Source organism: Hordeum vulgare, chromosome 5H, assembly GCF_904849725.1.
Source record: "Hordeum vulgare subsp. vulgare chromosome 5H, MorexV3_pseudomolecules_assembly, whole genome shotgun sequence".
In the NCBI taxonomy this organism is placed as follows: domain Eukaryota; kingdom Viridiplantae; phylum Streptophyta; class Magnoliopsida; order Poales; family Poaceae; genus Hordeum; species Hordeum vulgare.
The window spans coordinates 462,261,254-462,282,824 of NC_058522.1; the positions used below are offsets into that span (position 1 = coordinate 462,261,254).

General features: G+C 46.0%; 1 protein-coding gene, 1 long non-coding RNA gene and 1 pseudogene across 2 annotated transcripts; 1 reads left to right on the forward strand and 2 right to left on the reverse strand.

Moving 5' to 3' along the window:
- Positions 1-9,749: 9,749 nt before the first annotated feature.
- LOC123399962 lies at positions 9,750-10,364 on the reverse strand. The gene is made up of 3 exons (XR_006610459.1): positions 10,242-10,364; positions 9,966-10,037; positions 9,750-9,786 (listed from the first exon to the last, which is right to left on the reverse strand). It is a non-coding gene; the product is annotated as an uncharacterized LOC123399962 (long non-coding RNA).
- A 900-nt stretch (positions 10,365-11,264) lies between these two features.
- Positions 11,265-13,544, reverse strand: LOC123396886 (annotated as a pseudogene).
- Positions 13,545-14,655: 1,111 nt separating this feature from the next.
- Positions 14,656-16,515, forward strand: LOC123399411 (2-hydroxyisoflavanone dehydratase-like). Its single transcript, XM_045093826.1, has 2 exons — positions 14,656-15,888; positions 16,070-16,515. The coding sequence occupies exon 1, from the start codon at positions 14,726-14,728 to the stop codon at positions 15,863-15,865; it is 1,140 nt and encodes a 379-aa protein (XP_044949761.1). The 5' UTR covers positions 14,656-14,725; the 3' UTR covers positions 15,866-15,888; positions 16,070-16,515.
- The last annotated feature ends 5,056 nt before the right edge of the window (positions 16,516-21,571 follow it).

Genomic DNA, 21,571 nt, shown 5'->3' on the forward strand with positions numbered 1-21,571 from the left:
GTCAGGTTTCTGAGGGTGGGGATGGACCCTCATGAGTGACGGAGCACCACCAGGTGAGCGGCTCACACCCGGGTGGTTTGACTATCAGCACTACTTCCACAGGGAAAGTGTGACTGCATGGTCCTTCAAAGCTTCCAAGACATCCATATGTGCATAGAAACGTGTTTGATTAAACTAATGGGAGACAAGTAAGTGGTTATATCGACTCATCCCATATAAATTGTACCTTTGTCATTTCATCACATATAATATGACTTCACTCTTCCAAATGTAGGAGCCTAATAAAAGCTGGTGAGAGGCATCCGCCACGCCCGCCGAGTGGCATCCTTGGGGGTCTTTGTAGGTTAAATTATCTTAGACTAGTCACTTTGTCGAACGGGGTCATTGAGCGAGCTTGGTCATGGGATCACTACAAACTCGCTCCAAATTTTCTGGATATGCATCAGAGGGTTTATGGTATCAGAGCCTTGCGAGTTGTCAATGATTTCTGGGTAAGTCCTTTCAAACACCGCCATGTCAATACCAAAAGGTTTAAATTTGCCATAGTCATGATTTTTCCCTTCTCACATGTATGCATGTTTATAGGATTTCTTTACATGTGTAGATGGTGAGAATGATCGCGCCAATGTGGTGGTTGAGAATATTGCCAAGAAACTAGTCCATGACATACACTATGAGGAGCGTGTCCAGTTAGTGGTCAAGTATCACGTTGACTATCTCAATGAGAAGATTCCCAAAGGGGCTGCTCGAGGGAAGCATATTACACGGGACTAGTACTTCAAGGCAACTGACGATGAACGCCTGTTATTCCCTACATTACCGCAAATTAGATTCCTTACTAAGATGCATCTATTTACTTATTACACGTGATTCCCCGGTGGTGTGCTGACAAACGTCCGTGCTGGGAGAAGATCGTCGCACCGTGGACGGATCCAGGGTGGAAGGATGAACACAAGGCAATAGGGGAACGATGTAACTTGATGGGTTGTCCAGGACACCGTCAAGGCAACCTCACCATCCCACGTGTCGTCTCCAAATATGTAGGCAACAACATCCTTTTATTTTCATCATGTTCTCTTTCATTTGTGAGCATTTCCTTGATTGTTTGGATCGCTTTTTTTTGCACAAAGAAGACACTAGCGATGATATATCTTACTTCGAGGCATGAACCAAGAAACGTACCAAAGATGAAAAGGACAAGGACCCTCTCCACCCTGAGAGGGACTGGATCAACTCTAAATCCCGGTCAGATGGGGAGAACTACACGAAAAAATTGAAGGAGGCGTACAGGCAAGAGGCTAGTCCTAACGTGATGCCGTTTGACCCTGTTGTGTCCATTGTCGCGGCAGGCAGTAGACTGAAAGGTTGGATGGAAGTTCACCTTGATTCTGTCATAACCTGCTCCCTTCTGAGAGTCAACGCACTACGTGCTATGACAACTGGATCTACTCCTAGCATAGAGCGTCACGTACCACATACCGTGACCATTATTGATTAAATTCAGGTCAATGCTTCTTCATTGATCCTTAATGGTCCTTCATGTTTGCATTTCAACAAGAATGACATTTGCATTGCCTTATTATAGACTCCACTGAATGACACCCAGAAAGAACGAGATGCAGACCGGGCTAAGTTGAAGGCACAAGATGATATACTAAAGTCTTTACAATGTATGGAGGTCAATCTTTATTCTATGCAAGGCAAACTAGTGCGAGAGATGCCACAGACGCAGAGTGGAACATTGTCAGTTTCATTCGAACTATTTCTATCACCATTTTGGCATTACCATATGCATTCATCATATTGGGTCAATCCATAACAGCTCAATCCATCACAAGGGTCGAACAATGTTCCGGTAGTTTTACCTCAAGTTGGTGGAGTTGGGGAAGCCAACAGAACGACGCCTTCTGATGTTAATGTTACCACTCCGATCTTCAAAATCGTGCGAATTTCATGTTATGTTGTGTGATCTTGAGACTTGTCAACTTGTGGTATTCGAGTGTGCTTGACAACTATTGCATGTTTTATGCACTATTTATTTTATGTGGGTTGTTCTTGAGAATCATTTATTTTTTGTTCAATGATGCATATATGTGAGATGTTCCATGTGTGATGCACTATATGTTGCTGATGAGGACATGACTACCTTTGATATTATCACAATCATTGCATATGCATATTTATTTGAGGTGATTTCAGATAAAACTCATGCAATAATTTATTTATGTTATCCGGAACAAAAATACTTCACCTGTTTTTTTGTATGCCTAAATGCAGAATGGTCAAACACTTGTATGAATCACGTGTGATGACAAGGGAAGAGGAAATGGTTGGATGCTATTCAAGAGGTCCTCTCATGTCAAAGGAAATAATTAGTTGCTGTTCAAGAAGTTCTCTCACGTCACTTTTAGCCCAAGAGAAGATAGAGTCCAAGTCTTTCACGTTCTGGACTCAGATTCGGACTGCACAGACATACCTGATCCAAAACGCATTCAACTTTTTCATCCGGACTCCGAATTGCGTGATTCTTTTTGGGTTACAAACTAGATTGTACTGGATTTGAGGCCCAATTGGAATCACCTTCAAATTCATCCGGAACGTGGAGATCTCGACCAAACAAAATGACATTGCACCAGAATCCGAGTCAAACAACAAGTCCAAAGGTGTTGCACCACCTCCACTTAGGCCCATAGGCCTTGTACGACCTAGGGTTAGTTTTAGGCTGCCTTGGTATGTCCACCCACCTCCTTGGCCGCCATCCCTTGCTCCTATATAAGTAGATCAACCTAGTAGCTTTTTGCTTGGGATTTGTTTAGTTAAAAGTTAGCCATTGCAACTTCGTGTACTTCGTTTGTGTCCAACGACCAGACTAAGACCGCTTTCGGATCCCCACCCTTATCAATACTTCATATATATTCGCAATATTCAGATTGCAATATCATATTCTTGCTTGCTCTTCGATTGCTTGCAGGAATAGACCTTCGTGGTCAGGTTGATCGTGCTCCGGCGTGGTCAATAACCTCTTGGAGATTGGTTTAGCGATTGCTAAGACGCGACGTTGTGCACGTTTGTAGTCGGATCGTCATAGTCATCTCCACCAAATCGATAGTTATCATCTCACTAAAAGATCGGGACCCTCCCCTCTATCAAGTGGTCTATCAACTGTTGTTGTATATGTTTTGCCGCAGGAAATAAACAAAAAATGCAAAAAATACTGTTGGGCAAAACATTGTCGAGAGCGGCTCTCGGTAAAGCCTGTGAAACTAGACAGTGATAAAATCTTTAGCGAGAGGCCTCTCGCAAAATGATATCAACTAGTAGCATCGTCTGACGTCTTTACCGAGGGCGGCTCTTGGCAAACACGACGCCCGGCATATATAGCACACCCACATGTCACGCGCTCGCCACGTGGTGATTCCCTATTGGCTAACTTTGCCAAGGGAGACTGTCGGCAACCCGACGCTCGGCAGACCCACATGTCAGTTGTCTGACACGTGATGCTTTCCTATTGGGTACCTTTGCCGAGTTCCCCTCTCGGCAAACATGGCGCTCGACGTAGCATGCGGACCCACATGTCAGGCGTTGGACACGTGGCGCTTTCCTATTGAGTATCTTTGCCGAGTACCACTCTCGGTAAACTAGGCGCTCGGCGTAGCAGGCAGACCCACATGTCAGGCAGCTGGCACGTGTCGCTTTCCCATTGACTACTTTTGCCGAAAGTCACTCTCGGCATATGTTTCTGGACCCACATGTCAGCTTGTTTCCACATGGCAACCATTGGCCCCGTGTGCGGTCTGTTAGCTACTTTATTTTGCCGAGTGCCGCGTATGGCTCTTGGCAAACTCTTTGCCGAGTATCCATGTCCTGGCTTCCGGCAAATTCCTGCTTGCGTGAGAGATGTACGTCGGTGTCCTTTGCCGAATGTACCACTCGGCAAAGACTTTACCGACGGTTATTGGCCCTTTGCCGAGTGTCCGTGACACTCGGCATATATGTCGATTCGAGTAGTGCACAAAGAATGTAATTTTTCTTGAGTACGGGTTCAAGACTTTAGTCGTTGTCTCACATACAACATTTTCAGAAAATTACTTTTAATTTTAGGATCAGCCCAATATGGATTGAGTGTGCTCTTTTCCAGCACGTTGAAAACTTCTAGCCATACTCGTCTAGACACATAACTACATTATATATACTAGTTTAGTGCTCGTGCGTTGCCACGAAACAGAAAAATATATATAAATACATTGAACAAATAATTGTTATAATTCAGAAGTGTATGTCAAACATGATGGACTAATACCGGTCCTTTCTATACTTCTTTTCTCCTAGACAGTCAATGTGTTTTTGTACCATGAAATAGCGGGAGAGGCCTTTACTTCATATTTTCCAAATTAGAAGCGTGTCCCCAATTTCCTATGACATCCTCTGTTTCACCACCCTCCTTGCATTGAGAAAAAGCTGCATATTTGAACTTGCCATTCCATCCTCTCCACATCCATTCTCTTCATCCATCTTAGCTCTAGCAGTGTCCTCAAGTTAAATGTTGGTCATCTCGTCCTACTATTGCTTGAGCATTTCTTCAAAACATTAGAAGATCTATGAATTGATTAGTAGGGACGATGACGTACCAACAAAGGGACATATAATCACCAACCCTCCTTGTATATCCACCTGTATAACCAATGTGACGTGGAACATGTACATACCTGATATTATTGCCTCCATCAAATATGATGATATTTCTACAATTACAAGTACTCCAACACCCTAGTATGATATTTCTAGCAAAAGGCCCGTGCGTTGCAACGGAGTAACAAAACTGTGTATTGACCGCTTATTACAATGAGTAATTCGCCACTAACGATTATACAATTCTAATGCACAGACTAATTCCGGCATGGTACATTCTTCTAAGAAGAAAATGTAACCATATAGGTGAACACACTGCTAGCTCTAGTTATTAATGGAGTGGCACTGTCTGTCAATTTAATTCATTCTGATAAACATGAAGGTATTTGTTTGACCTTGATTGTCATGAAGAAGAAATAGAAACATTATTATGCTTTTCAATGGCTAGTCATCTATTTTTTCTAAGTCATTATCTTTGTTGGTATAGACCATTGCACAGGCAATCTCTGAATTTATTGGACACCATACCAGGCAATAATCTTAAGAAGCAAGAGACACAAGTTATATGTGTGAAGGGGTAATAAATACATAAGAAACCAAACAAATATTGGAGTATTGGTCTATGGATCTACACCTTTTTTGCATACTAATGACATGATTATTGATCCAATTGCCAAAAATGTATCATCTACATGCTTGCGCAGTAAAAAAAATAACATGACTTCAAATTATGCCATGAACCTGCAAGACGAGGTGCTTTTTTTGGATTTCCCAAGTCTCCAACATACATGATTACACTCTATTGTATGAGGCCCCATCATAAGATTTTTACATTAAAAGAACCGAAATCACCTAGACTCTTGAAGCAAGGCTACTCAGACTTGACTTCAAGGAGTGGAGTACATCTATCAAATAAGTTGTGCCTTCCAAGGGATCATATGCCATTTCACGAACTTAGAAACTCTAACCTCTGCGCCTATCTAAAAGGGATCAGTGAACACAAGCCTCCCACCTTGTGGAATCCAATGTCTCTATAGTTGTTCATAATAAGGAAGCACCCATCGTGGGGAAGATAACACTGATCCCAAATGATTTATATCAGTCCAACATCATTGTTCCGATGATGCAGAAATATTGTAACTATAAAGATAAGACAAATATGGCATAGTACAGTGAAAGACACCTTGAACTTCATAAAAATCTATTGATCCAACTAATCAACACAGAAATTCTAGAATCAGCCAAGAATTCTACACTGTGCCCAGATCTTCAGTTCACTGAGTGTTATATATAAATATGAGAAACAAAATTCATGGAATATGTCATCTTACCGAATATTTCATGGAGTATGCTATAGGAAGTTACTAACACAAGAGTGCAACCATGAAATATCTCACCCAGTGTCGTCATCATCAGTGGCAACATCTTTTCCTTCATCATATTTGGTAATATATTGCAAGAAATTGAAACAATCCATGATTAGCTTCCAAATCCAAAATTTCAATGAAAAAAAACAGGAACGAGAAGCTACACAATTTATAAATCTCTACCTATCTGCATGCTCACGGGTACTGCAGGGCATATATAGATTATTGTGTAGAAAATTGTACCCCTTTTCCTGTATTAGTTTGTTATTTCTTGCATCAATTCAGATAAGAAAATTGTGTAGTAGTGGTGGCTCGGTAAGAATTACTATACCCGTTCGAGAAAATAATAAGAATCGTTATATGGGCACAATGGCACACATGGTAGCATGTAAATTAAGGCTCACAATATTCACAGATATGCAAACCAAGAAAAAGAAAAAATAAATATAAATACCAATCCTGCATTAGTGTATCGTTATGAGAACAACACAGGTGATGAACACCCTTGAGGCCAGGGCAGAGCAAGAATCTAAAAATCATTGGGCACTGGCTGACCTGAAACATCAAGAAATCAAGTTGTCAAAGAAAAAGAAAAGCAATCCACAAAGTGCAGATCAAAATATAGATAATTAATTAGCCTAATATAAGGTTGTCTTACCGAATTAAGGAACATCATGTTGCAGATAGAGCGTGAGCTTTAGCTGGTCAAGCAAAATTAATCAATTGTGCTAGGATAAGCTACCCCTGTGTTTTCGCAGGAATCACCAAAAGAAAAAATTTCCCATCCAACAGCATGCGTACATATGCTCGTAAAAAAGATACATCAAGATGCACCTTCAGCCACTCACTATCAGGAAGTGGCAAGATTGGGCCTGTCTATTTTTATCATCAAGGGTTACTTCGAAAATCAAGGGTATACATCAAATACTGACTGCACAAGATACTATGAATGTCAAATACAATAATTGTACAGAACACGGAAGCACATGAAGATAGTAAGAAAAATGGGTAGCCAAGTCTGCCAATCTTTATAAAAACCAATCAACATCAGCGTGTTGTGTTCTCTCCTAGAGACAATTTTGACATTCTTCCACTCAATCTAACAGTGTGAAACTCTCATGGCAGGCTCAACATGTAAAAAGGGAATGAGAGAGTTCTTGTGTTTGACGACGTACCTCCAGCACATTGGCATAGGTGTTGAGGATGGTGGGCAGGCATCTGCTCCCCACGTACGCCTCCGCCTCCGCCTCCGCCTCCGCCTCCATGTTGAGGTTCTCGTACCTCACCTCGGTCATCGGCAGCTCGATCCACACCCTGCATCAGCACACGACAAATGAGCATCACAAGTTCACAAGTCGAGAGTCTAACATGTTAGAGGAGGTGAGAAGCTCAAGCTGGGGGGTGGGGGGTACCGGTCGACGAGGTCCTTGAACTTGGAGAGGAAGCACTCGTGGTCGTCGCCGTCCGAGGCGATGCGCTGCTGCGCGCCCAGCTTGTCCGCGTTCACCTCCTTGATCTCCCATTCCGGCATGGCCAGCACCACCGTCCGCGCGCGGTCGTAGGTGGGCAGCTTCTCCAGCGCCGCCCATCGCAGCGCCTCCTCGTCGTCCTCGTCCCACGACAACCGCGACCGCGAGAACAGGTCGACCCTGTCGCGCGACCACACCGAGCTCTCCCGACGCAGGCTGCGCCTGAACGCACTGGGGAGGGGGCGGCACCGAGCGGCGCGGGGTCGGGGGCTAGCGTGCGGGGGCGGGGCTGGCACCGAGCGCACCGGGGCGGGGGCGAGGGCGGGACCGAGCGGCGCCGGGAGCGGCGGCTAGCGCGGGGGCGAGGGCGGGCGACCAAGCGACGCCGGGAGCGGCGGCTATCGCGCGGGGGTGAGGGCGGCACCGGCCGGCGTCGAGAACGGCGGCGGTTCCAACCTACGGAGGGTTAGCGAGGGGAGCGGTTCCAGCCTAGGGAGGGTTAGCGTCTTGCGCACGGGGGCGGGGTGAGGCCTATGGATTTGTTTTTCTTTATTGAACCGTTTGATTTTCGGAGGGTTGGAGAAAAAATATGTGAGAGGAGAACGTGGGTGGGAGAGTTGGAGCGACAGAAGGGGGATATTTATGATCGGTTAAATTATGAATGTCTCTGAAGCTACTGACAGGTCCGTTTTGCGGTTGGTATGTTTTTCCAGGACTGGTAAACAAGAAGATTTTGACAGTGCAGAGCAAACTGCTGATAAGGAGAAGACTCTTGTCCCCTTGACAGCCGCCACATGCTTTTTTGACCGGTAAGTTTGACTGTCACTTACTCGACACGCTCCACGTTCAAGGCTTTCTTTTGCTTTGAAGAATTTGTTCTGTACTTGTAGCCAAAATGGCATCCTCTTTTGGGAAAAAAATTAGTATATCACGGTGCTCATTTTTCAAATCTTCAAATTGGTTTGGAATCACATATTTTATAGATGAGGAAAACACATGTTGTTTTTGTGGGCCCTGGATGACATAGCCTGACAACTCATGATTAAAACATCCAAATTCTTCCAAGCAGATCTTCACTGTTTCGACATAGTTGGATCAACCACCTCACTTTCAATCAATCAGTGCCTTAGGGATGAAAGATGACCTCATTTTCCTTCCATCCCCTCTCCTATGACACCCATGCCCTACTCAATCATGAGTCAATTGATCTTATAATGGCTAGCCAAATCAGGGTATAACCCGAGCATATACTCTAATTTAGTTTGATCTGGAAGACAATTCTGCCAATTTCTGACTATTCAATTGCAATACTTGTTCTTACTACTTACATTAATCAAACATTGGTTGCAGTTTTACAAGTCAGAGCATGGTAGCTCTATAGACAATAATTAAGGAGTGATATTTACATGCTTTAGTTGGCCGGGGCTGAGCCTCCTTTTCTAAAAAAAAATACGTGCTTTAGAATGTTGTATCTAACCATTGTAAAGTGAATGTGGCACCAAATTGATGAAGTGGTCGTTTAGCTACAGGAAGCACGGAAGATATGTAAGCGTATTTTTTTTATCCTATCACGGGCTTCCTGTAAACAGTAATTCCTTTTGACAAGTACGTAGATTTTAATACCTAACTCTTATTTTTTGCTGAAGGTTTAAGGATGACCAACCCGGAGCGTGAGGAAGACATATAACTTGGCAGCTACAAAACAACAAGAAATAGGTGAAGAGGACCGTGCATGAATGAAAATGTCAGGTTTACCTGGGAAGAGGCGCGTATGAGGTGAGGATCTGTCCAGCAGATATGGGAGGTGGATCAGATGCAATTAGGAGGCCTCCGGCGATGGCCGCGACAACACCCGACGAGCAGAGACGACAACAGTTTGGAGGCCTCCGGCGATGGTTGTGACAGCACGAGGCGAATAGAGGCAACATCACAGTTTGGAGGCCTCCGACGATGGCTGCGACAACATCGGGCGAGAAGAGGCGAGCACCATAGTTTGGACTTTGGAGGCCTCCGTCTTTGGATGCAACGGCACCCGATGACGATAGGCGATGGATCGGTTGAGGCTGTTCAGCACGGCCGACTTGCCGGAACCCTGCACAAACAGATCAGAACAGACCAGATCGGGGCACGAGGCGACGGTTCTGAGGCGCGCGGGGGGGGGGGGGGGGCTCCGCCCGAAACTTATGACGTTGCCGAGGATGACGGCGTTGAGGAAGTTGGACAGGCGCCTGGGCGCGGAGTCGTCGGAGGGGCCGTGATAGATACAAATCTTTAGACCTGATATTCATCCGATCGGCCCTGTTTGCAACTTGCTCGATGCTCTGCAGACAAAGCCGCAATTTTTTTTTCTCAAAGAATGTTCGGGATAATAGCAATAAAATTGAAAAAAGTCAAAGATAGGTAGCTAATCATATGGATCAATCCATGGAGTTTTTGTCAACAAGAACACAAAACAGTTAGAAGGTGCAGATGATGGAGATTGGACAAGACTATAACCAACCTCCTCACCGGACACATACACAACAGGAGAAGACCCATGATCCTCGGAATCTTCAGATACAATAGAAGCGAGCTACATAGAAAAAAAGTTGTCAGATTCCAAAGCTAAGAAATAGGTGCAGAAATCCCAAACTCTAATATTCAAAATGTAAGAATAAGTACATCAAGTGTAAATTCATAAATATAAGTAGGTAACTGCATGCAGGGAATTAATGGGTTGAAAACACAAGAAAAGGGATACCAATTTAACAATTAATAGCCAGATGTGTATCTTTACCTGTAGCATCAATGTACTTTTGCCAACACCGGGATCCCCACCTACTAAAACCAAGGAGCCTGCAAAACCACATGTGTGATGGCCAACAATGAAAAACAGTAGGTAATGCATTGAGACGTGAAATACAGAAAGCTTCATGCGACACATGAGATGCACTTTTTCCTGGACATTGTCATAATTCAATGTAATACAGAAAATGGAGTGGCATGAGATCGAAAGCAAATGTAGTGGGCCCAGATCGCACAAAGAACGTTTGCAACTTTTACATTGCTTGGGTTTCACAACAATCGTTCATTAGTTGCAATCTGGTGATCCACAAACAAAAAACACATGGAACTAAAATATAAGAGGGGAAGATACAACATCCTTCTAGTAATAAATTACCAACCCATAGTGCTTATATTCAATTGAGACCATAACGAAAACCACAAGTTGGAACAACTAAAGCTAGCATTTGATCCATGGAAAAAGATAGGTCACAACATTAGCTATAAATTGAGTTGAAGCATACAGTTTCATTATTTTTCCAAGATTTAAAAATAACTGTAGTGGGCAGTCGCTTGCAAACACACATTAACCATTAATTTGCATTCTCACTTGAATGAAAATGTGCAGGAGCAGAGGTACCTAATTCTGGACTCAAAAAGATGGGGAGGAGATTCAGTTGAGTGGTTGTGACTGAAATGTACAGGGAGTGGTAGAGGTAGGAAAGGGGAGGCTGTGGCTGGTTTGGAGGACCCAATGTGGCACATCGTGTATGCAGACAGCGTCTAGGTTAGAGGCTTAGAGCAAGCAGGGGCAAGAATTTAGGGTTATGTCTATCAGTAACTACTGAATATTCATGTCCAACATGTTATCTGAAACTTAAACCTTATTTCAGAATACAAATTGAGTTAGAAGAATGGAGCAACAAGAATCTAGAACAAGTGCAACATGTAGGCAGAAGATGCGAGTTTCAAGGCAAACCAACCAATATTGCAAGATACAAACAGTCTTGAGGTGGAAAGAAAGTAAAAGTAGAGCTTACGGGCACATGGTAGCGCTCGATAGTCTATTTTCACTATGTGTTACCTCTGAGGCCACTTTAGAGAGGCAAAGGAAAATCTGCTGAAAAGGGTCATCTGACTGACTCTGTATTTGATGAGACATGGGTATCCTAAGCAATCTGGTCTGGTATAGCACCTTACCGAGGAAGGCGGCTCCGCAAGCCACGAGTGTGAGCGAGATGCCGATCACCCACCCGGCGGCGATGTTGTGCTTCGTGTGCGAGCGCCGGTGTATGGAGGATGAAGCCCGCGGAGCGCTGGCCGTGCACAGCGGCAGGACGCCGCCGCAGAGGCCCGGGTTCCCGGCGAGGTCGTCCGGGTTGATCGTCCTCAGCAGCCCCGTCGCCGGCACGGGACCGGTGAGGTTGTTGTGCGCCACGCTGAGCATCTCGAGCGTCGGCGAGCTGCCCAGGTTGCTCGGTATCTCGCCGCAGAGGAGGTTGTTGGAGAGGTCGAGGACGGACATTGCCGGCATCGTCGCGAACGCCATGGGGATCTCGCCGGTGAGGCGGTTGCTCCTGAGGGCTGAGGATCAGCGACGCGATGCCCACCGGGATCGCGCCGGGGAGCTGGTTGCCCGACAGGTCAAGCGCGGAGAGTGCCCGGCAACCGCCCAGCTCGTCCGGCACGCCTCCGGTCAGCTCGTTTCCCGCTGCGGCGAACGTCTGCAGCGTCGGAATGGATAGGATGCACGGCGGCAGTGCCGACCGCAGCCGGTTGCGCGAGAGGTCGATGAAGGAGAGCGACGTCGAGAGCGCCAGGTCGTCCGGGATCTCGCCGAAGAGCCTATTCTCGGCCAGCTCTAGGCGATCCAGGCGATGCAACCGCCCAAGCGCCGTCGGCACAGCGTCTTTCAGCCGGTTGTTGTGCGCGCAGGCGGACCAGAGACGATGGTTAAAATAAAAATCGGCTGGTTTATCGTCTGGTTTACGAAGGGATGAAAAAATTCGATGGAAGTGTTAGTGGGAGAAAGTAGGGATCGTACGATGGAAGTGTTAGTGGGAGAAAGTAGGGATGAAGTGTTAGTGGGAGAAAGTAGGGATCGTACGAGGTCGAACCATCACGACGACATAATTTTGCTTATGGCTGGTGGGAGCTGTTGCATGCCACGAGGTATATCATGGGCACCAAATGAGTTTGGACAATCCACACCGGCTCATATCCACAACTTCTTAGTGCAAAAAAGCAAGACTTCTTAGTGCAAAAAAGCAAGTTGATAAAAGAGAGATATGGAGAACTTTGGTGTGTTTCAACACAGAACTTATTTGAAATTTTTGTGCGATTTCCTTAAACTCATAGATGTCGGTGTGTGAGACCAGAACATGCTCTCAAGAAGCTTTAATTCTTGTATCCATAAGCAGCTGCTAGATATTTCTACTGGCCCATGAAAAGATACAAGAGAGATATAGGAATCCAACTGGCAGAGTACTACCAAACATCCTACATGCGGGCGTCGAACTTTAGCGAGGACTCATGCAGAACTTTTTACGAGCAGAGATTCACACGTTGCATTAATTAATTAAACCCGCATGAAAAAATAAATTAGCAAACAATAAGTCCATTTTGTGACGATGAATGCATTTGAAAGGTTTATCTACCGTGCTAATTATGCAGCAAGGCCATGTGCAGTGGGCGGACGAAGATGCATGTGTAGGGGAATCTATAGAGCGGGATCCAGCTGCTCTCCAATCCGGCAGAAGTACAGTCTATCTAACATGTCCATACATGATACATCCAGTTGGCAGCTCTTATACATAAAATACACTTCAAAAAGGCAGATGTGTGAGTCTGGTTGATGTGACATCCTGGTGGATATGCGGTCAGGATATGGGTTGTGCGCTTAACTAGCTATATAACATCTCAAAATAGACGTGCGATTTTACCGGTGCGGTGAAAAAACGTTTCTTTTTTTTTGCGGGCGCGGTCGTTTTGGGCGCTCCAACGCGCGTTATAATTGATTTAATGCATGAAGTAAAACGACATCGCCCGTCATTTTGTGTGTGTGTCCACTTTCACACGCTGGACAACAACGACTCGTGCGTGACTTCCACCAACCATCGGATCCAGCCGCTGACGCCGCCACCCGCACCTTCCCATTTATTCTGTCGCTTCCCCATCCCCATCCCCGTCTCTGCCCGTTCGCATCACCTCCCCATCGTGAGTCGCGTGCCCCACCGCCAAACCCTAGCCCCAACGACGCGTTGAAGAAGAGCGGGGGGCGACGGCAGCCTGATGCGCAGCCGCCCGCGGGCGTCATCGAGCTCGTCCCCTTCAAGCCCGCGACGGGGGCCCTTGTCGAGTGGGGCGACACGGGCTTGATCCCCGCAATGGTGGGGGCGCAGTAGCAGCTACTGCACGCGCACGCGGACCAGCTACAATGCCTCGTCGTCGCCCAGTGCCACCTCACTGGCGTCAACTTGCTCGCGCGGGAGATGGTCAACAGCTCCTCTCCTTCACTCCCCGCTCCCCTCCACGTGTCGGCTTTTGCAGCGTCGACTGAAACGACTTACGTGTATAATATTTTACTGCGACCGTTGAAGCCAACGTTCTGCTCCGTAAAAAAGTTGTTAATTCAACACTGTAAATATTATTTTAACGCGGTTACACGCCTCTTGGACGTTCAATGTTGAACTCCTTCCAAGGCTTCTCGTCCACAGTACCACTACCAGTCTACCACATCATCACACATGGCTTGGTTGTCTTCCCCAACTGGCAATTGCAGCTCTGTTTGGCACCCACGCTGACTCGCGAACATTTTTCTTTCCTGAAATCCGATCAAATTTCCCAGTGTTCAAAAAAGCTGATCCATTTACCGGCCCGTTGCATAAATTGCACGATCTATGGACCGTCGGATGATACAGTCCGAAGGCCGAGATCAATATCCTTAAAACATCTACAGTCGGATCCTTTATATCCATCTTATACGTCCGAGCAGGTCATCCGGTCACTGTCCCATAAAAAGTCGAACCACACATATTTCCTAAACGGACCCCAAAAGTTTGAGCTGACCAACGCCCCTTATATTCAATCTAAATGTAGAACGAGGGAGCCCAAACGCTGATAATGACACGGACGGATGCGCGTCGTCTCCGTCGCAAAAATGCGGAGGCGCTCCGACTATCATCGAATTATCGAAGCCCGAGGCAGCGAAACTGGTAACAGCGAAGGCGAAGGAGCCCGCCACGTGAAGCAACAGGACCGCCTGTTCCGCAGGGGTTGTATATGTTCCCAAGCACACCTTTTTGAGTTTGAAAAGTCAAGCCGTTGATGTCGTCCAGGAGCTACAGACACATGTAGTCCCGTTGAGAAGTCATGCCCATACGTAGCCCCAGTTTGGCCATGCATACATATATGGCTGATGATGATACTGCACCACGACCCCATCACCAGTTCACCACACACAGAGTTATCCTATTGCTCACCGCACCAAGGCACTCCATGGCCACCAGGAGCGCAGCCGCCGTCTGGGCTGGTTCTGGTTGGGCAGCACCCCAGCCTTGCCGACCACTAACCGTACGTCGGAGAAAGTTGCCCCGACTACCATGCTACTTATCTACCACCTTTCCGCCATGCCCCGGCATCTGCACGTCTTCATCCCACAAGAACAGGGCTCTACCGGCAGCTGCCACGGAGGCCGAAACCGAAGACGAGGTTCTGCTGGAGTCCCCGGGGCACTTCCGCATCTACAAGTGCGGCAAGATGGACCGCCTCAACGAACCCACCGTGTCGCCTGCCGGCCTGGACGAGGCTACCGGCGTCACCTCCAGGGACGTCGTCCTCGACGCCGACACCGGCGTCTCCGTGCGCCTCTACCTCCCCAAGCTAAGAGAACCCTCCGAGAAGCTCCCGGTCCTCGTCTACTTCCACGGGGGCGCCTTCCTCATCGGGTCGGCCGACGACGCCACGTACCACAGCTACGTCAACGCCCTCGCGGCCGCGGCCGGCGTCCTCGTGGTGTCCGCCGACTACCGCCTCGCCCCGGAGCACCCTCTGCCCACGGCCTACGACGACTGCTGGGCCGCGCTCCAGTGGACGGTGGCGCCGTCGACGCAGGACGAGTGGATCGCGAGGCATGGCGACACGGCCCGCCTCTTCCTGGCAGGCGACAGCGCCGGCGCCAACATCGTGCACGAGATGCTGGTGAGGGCGGCGGCGGCGGCCTCCGGGCCGAGGATGGAGGGCGCGGTGCTGCTGCACCCGTGGTTCAGCGGGAGCGAGGCGATCGAGGGGGAGCCTCCGGCGGTGCCCATGTTCAACGGGATGATCTGGTCGTACACGTGCCCGGGCGCGGTGGGCGGCGCGGACGACCCGAGGATCAACCCGCTGGCGCCCGGCGCGTCGTCGCTGGAGAAGCTGGCGTGCGAGAGGATGCTGGTGTGCGCGGCGGAGAAGGACGTGCTGGCGAGGAGGATCCGCGCGTACTACGAGGGCGTGGCCGCGGGCGCGTGCCGGGCGCCGGGCGCCGCGGCGTGGTTCGAGTCGGAAGGCGAGGATCACGACTTCTTCCTCGGGAAGACCGACTGCGAGCGCGCCAAGCAGCTCCTGGATCGCGTCGCGGCGTTCATAGCCGAGGGCTGAGCTCCACCGCATGATCTGCCTACGTATGATGGAATTGTGCGAGTATTTTAAAAAACACTACCACAATTCCATCAAAGATGTCCAGAAACTATCACTTTAGTCTTTACGTTTTTTTACCAAAAACTATCATTTTTTCTAATCCATTGCAAAAAACTATCAAGTCTGAAACTCGCCCGCTTCATCGCGGTTAAACGTTTGTGCCAGGCCGGGCCTGCATTTCAGGCGACAGCGCGGCAAGTCGCTGACGACCAGGTGTTAACGGCTGTTAACGGCCCCGTCGGCCGTCGGTGGTCAAGGTGGGGGCCCTGCTCACTCACTCTCTCCCTCCCTGCTCGCTCATTCTCTCCCTCGGTTGCGCCAGCGCCGCCGCCGCGGCCATTGTTGTCAATAGAAGTTGAGGATGCCTTCGTGGAATGACTTGGAGAGCTCGGACGACGACATCTCCATGATTGGCATGGAGCAGGATCTCTTTGTAAGTACATGTATCCCCGGATCTAAGTATTTGTCAGTGTTAGGTCATTAATGTTGCAATGGTTGATTCCATGTATGTTATGGTTCAAATATTTGCTGGAAACCCCTCACACTGTGGTGGATCCATCTTTCTATGGATCTGTGACTGAATCTGAACCAAAATGCATGATCCACACGCAGAGGACGAGCAAGATGGTTGCTTTCGAAGGTACTCTGACTCGGAGGAGATTCCTAGGTTGTTGTGTGGATATGTGTGATCTTGAGATTTAGTTTCAGCAATAAATAGTTAACTAAATTCAGTTAAAAATACATCTTAACCTAGGGTTTTATTTAACAGATAACCAATATGCAGTGTGTGTAGTATTGTAATATGTGCTAATTTTAGAAACATTGCATTTGGAGCATGGAGGTGTGAACTATGGGGTGGTGGGGTGGGTTGATGCTCCTTGGCCAGATATCCTACAAAGGTGCCTAGCAAGGATTTAGGACATGTAACATGAGCAGAATTTGGGTAGGGTGAAGGACAAAGAGGATCATGAGAAAGAGGTGGTCAAGCTAAAGAAAGAGATTGACTTCCTAGGCAATAGCTATAGCTAGTTGGTTAATGATGTATTCCCTCCGTTCCTAAATATAAGTCTTTTAAGATATTTCACTAGAAGTCTACATACGGAGCAAAGAGTGAATCTACACTCTAAAGTATGTCTATATACATCCGTATGTAGTCCATTAATGAAACCTCTTTAAAGACTTATATTTAGGAACGAAGGGAGTATCAACTTATTTGACTATAAAGATGGCAAGAAATCTTATGACATGGGCTACACCACCGAGACAATCAATGAACTAAAGGAAAAGAAGAAACAACTTGAGGATCACACAAAGATTGAGATAGACATGGATAACTTGAAGCTTGCCAAGGAGCAAAGGTGCATTCTTCAAACCCAAGCTAATATAATTCAAAACATGAGGAAATCCAGGAAGGAAGTAGAGGGGGAGAGGGACCTACTTAAGGAGGAGAAGAAGAAGAAGATGAAGTATATGATTGCAGTACTTTTCAAGGCTGGTCGAGGATGCAAAGCAAAGCTAGAGCAGATCAAGGTAATCCTGGATGAGTGAAGTCCTTTGGGTCTGTTGGTTAAGTAAATATAAGGCCTATATATATAGTTGGCCTTGGGGTTGTTATATGATCTGTAATGGTTTCAAAACTAAGTGTTTCTATCTATGATGTAATGAATACCTATGATGTTAAGACTACCTATGATGTTAAGACTACCTATGATGTAATGACTTTTATGTTAAGACTATCTATGCTAAGTTAAGCAAGTAAGAAAATTGTTTAGATAGCTTGTTAGTCCTATATTTTGTTTAGATAGCATTTTCTTTGTTTTCATATATTGAAACAACATTAACAGGCAAAGGTTAAAATAGACAGAACAAATAAATAGATAGAAAGCAACATAGTTATAACATAGATAGATATGAATATTACAAACTGACACTGGACAAACTGACCAAACCTAGCTTACTGGACCCAGCTAACTGAAGCTAGCCTACTAAACATTATGATCGGTAGAGAAAGACTTATGCATCACTTGGATGTGGGTTTGCGCTTCTTGGATGCATGAGAACTACTTCATGCACATGAGTTGCCACCTAGTCTTGCAGAGCGACGCACCGACAATTGAACTGGTGGCGCCGCTTCCTGGACCTCATCCTGATCTGTGTACAGGACGACGATGGGTGCGCCATGCATCAGCGGTGGTGCCACCACCTGAACTTCGTCGTCATGAAAGCGAGTCATGTACTGTGCCCGTCATTGATGCTTCTGTGGGTTGGCTGCATCAACCTCCTTCATTGCCCACAGCAAGATGTCAATGGGGAGCAGACCTGGCATCGTCACTCCATGGACTCGATGCATGTTGTTCTTCTCCTCTTGTGTGGCATGGTCCCTTATTACATCTGCAACAGCGACCATCTCTTGCACGCTGCTATACCTATTGGCTATTTCCATGTAGTCTGTGAAGAGTTGGCGGTTTCCTCTTGCTGAACCAAGCAACATAGCCATCCATCCCGACCAGTTGGGAAAGGGTTGGGTTAGGGTTGGCCATGAGCTTGGAGGAGAAGAGGAGGAGAAGAGCAGGTGATAGATGTGAGATTGAGAAGAGGTGGAGTGTTGTATTTAAAGAGATGAGAAGAAGTGGAGTGCTGAAGTGTGGTAGAGAGAGTAAATATAGGAGTTACAGCTAGGTGTAGTGATTGAGTGGAGAAGTAGAATGGAGTAAATTTAGGAGTTGAAGCTAGTTGGAGTGATTCACTCGAGAAGTTGAATGGAGTGGAAGAATGTGCAAAAAATTGGCCGATTGTATTAGCAGCTAGATGGTAGTAGTTGGTGTATTAATGGTTGCATTTGCATTTCAGAAAATTTCATACTTTTAGGTAGCACATTTCATACTAAAAATAGATAGATATGCAAATGACAATAGATAGATAGCAATAGACGTACATGGATAAACAGATAGAAATATAGCAACATTCACACATTCAGACATAGATAAACAGATAGAAATATAGCAACATTCAGACATAGATAAATAGCAACATTCAGGCCAGTAGTGGTAGTCCAGTGAGATGGAACTAGATTAAATGATGCAACATGCTCGCTCCATGTGCAGCTGGCGAAGGCACTCTGAACGACGAACTAGGCGCGTGGTTGTTTAGGATGGTGGAGCTGGCGAACCAGGTGGTCACCTCCCTGGCTTACGCCAGCTTCTTCTCGTCACCGGCGCAGACCTCCTCGAGGGCAAGCTACCAATCGACGCCAAAGGCCATCACCAGAAATGGAGAGGTGATTCTCGACTAACGAAGAGGCAAAGAGAGGGAGTTGGAGAGGCAAGAGAGTGGAGAAGTGCAGCGGTTTGGTGGAGTGGTGAATGGGTGTGATGAATGGGCGTGGTTATAAAGGAGGTGAAAGGGTGAGTGGCGGTAAATTCTAGTGCTTGGATTGTGGCAAATTAAAACATGCAACAGTTTCAGAGAAGACAAACATAAAATAACTGGTACATAGTTCATACACAACAAATAATAGCCGTCTTCAGTAGAAGGATTAAGAGAAGACAAATTAAAACATGCAACAGTTTCAGTGAAAACAAATTAAAACACGCAATAGTTTCAGAGAAACTCATTCAGTAATTTCCAATAGGAGTGAAATAGGAATCCCACTTGTTGTTAGGTTTCCTCTTTCTCTTATGTGTCAGTACTTTATTTGCTCCAACATCAGATGTTCTAGGTGAACTGAATCCCCTTGTTGTGTATCTTGGAAGACCTGCTCTGGCTGGTGCAGATGAGGTTGGTAGTGTTGTCTTTGGTGCCCTCCTAACTTTAGTAGGAACAAGAGGAGCTGGTGTTGGAGATGATGTTACAAGAGGAGTTGGATTTGGAGGATGAGCATATAATGACCCACCCATGAAGATTTCTTTGTTCTCCTGCATGTTCAAACTACAACACTTAGTAATAATAGCATACTAATATCTAATAATTATCATACAATATTTTCACAATATCTACTAACCTAGTGTGAGTTCTTTCTCATATGAAGACTTGGTTTCAGACTTGACTGAGAGTGGGTGTACCTATGGCCTTGTAGACTGCAATTACTACATGTAATTGTTCCCATTCTGCTTGTGTTCTGTAGTGCTGGTACCTCGTATCGACCTTTCCTCCAAGCTGTTTGTTTCTTGCCTGGTTTTTCTTTGAAAATAGGTGGCTCAATATTTGGGGTGTGCGTGTCAGGCCAGAATTCAGGTCCAGGGACACGATAAACAATGTCTTTATATGCTTCGATGTATAGTGGCTTATTGAAAAAATCATGCACATAGTCCTCTCGGTGAATATGAAGCTTGCTCATTGATGCTATTGCATGACTGCAAGGAACACCTGTCATGTCCCACCTCCTGCAGTCACGTGATCTTGTTTCTAGATTTAATGAGTATTGTTTCTCACCACTTGACACTTGCCAAATGGAAGGACCAGCCCTATCAGCCTGGCAAAACTTGGCATATTTCTTATTCTCCTCCAATATTTCAGAATAGTTGGATGTGATCATCTACCTGATGGTCTTTGTTTTTTCCCTTGTCTTCTGCCTTTTGATCATGTGCTTTGTCCTAATTCCTTCAAACAATGCCCTAATTGGTTTGGCCCTTACATCAAGGATCATTTTGTTGAAAACTTCACTCAACTTGTTCACAACAAGATCAGTTTTGCAATTATAATCCATTGAAGACCTACACCAGGTTTCTGTAGGGATTTTATTAAGCCAAGCCCATGCATCTTCTGATTGTGCTTTCAACTCTTCCATTGCCAATTCATGGCCATGTTTGGTGAATGAGTAGCTAGTCCCGTCTACATATTTTTTAATTATTTCTCTCTAAAACCAGCTGACTGGAAATTGGCATATATGTGCCTAAAAAAGTATCTCTCAGGGGATTCACGAAACACTTCATTTATAGCCTTAAGAAGCCCCTATTCATAAAATGTATAACCATGATCATCAACTACACTGAATAACCAATTAAATCTAGTATAATGCACAAACAGTGTGCATACCTTTTGCCTATCAGATATAATGGTGTTGGTTCCAAATATGCTTCCACTACCAATGCATCATCTGAGTTGGGTTAGGAACCATGTCCAGCTATCAGTATCTTCCTTATCAACCACCCCAAAGCCTATGGGGTAGATGTTGTTGTTGCCATCTCTTCCTGTAGCTGTCCCTATTTGTTGTCATGTGGTTAGCTTGATGAAGCAATCATCAAGCCCTGCATCAATGCACAAATTAGCTAATTAATAAATTGTGAATACAGTATTTTCTGTAAATAACTCTTGTTGCAAATTTACCTATAAAGGGTCTGCAACCATTAAGAAATCCCTCCTTTGATGCATGCAAGGAGTAGAACATGTACTTAAATCTAGGAGTTGGTGCTGGATTTTTGGGGTCCTCAAATGTTGTAATAATACACCTGCTGTCATGGTTTGTATCCATAACTCCTTGTAGATAGTCCCTAAGTCTCAGGTACTGCTTCTTGTGGTCACCTTGCACTACATGAATGGCCTTCCTCCTTGCCCTATAGGCCACACTCCTTGATACATCAACAGAAAACTCGACTTTGCTTTTTTTATTAGTGCTTCCACAGGTGCTCTAGGATTTTCTCTAAGAGAAGGCTCAACGGCTTTGGAAAA

Coding starts and splice junctions, on each gene's coding strand:
- LOC123399411 (XM_045093826.1), top strand. CDS start 14,726: ATGGCCACCAGGAGCGCAGCCGCCGTCTGGGCTGGTTCTGGTTGGGCA.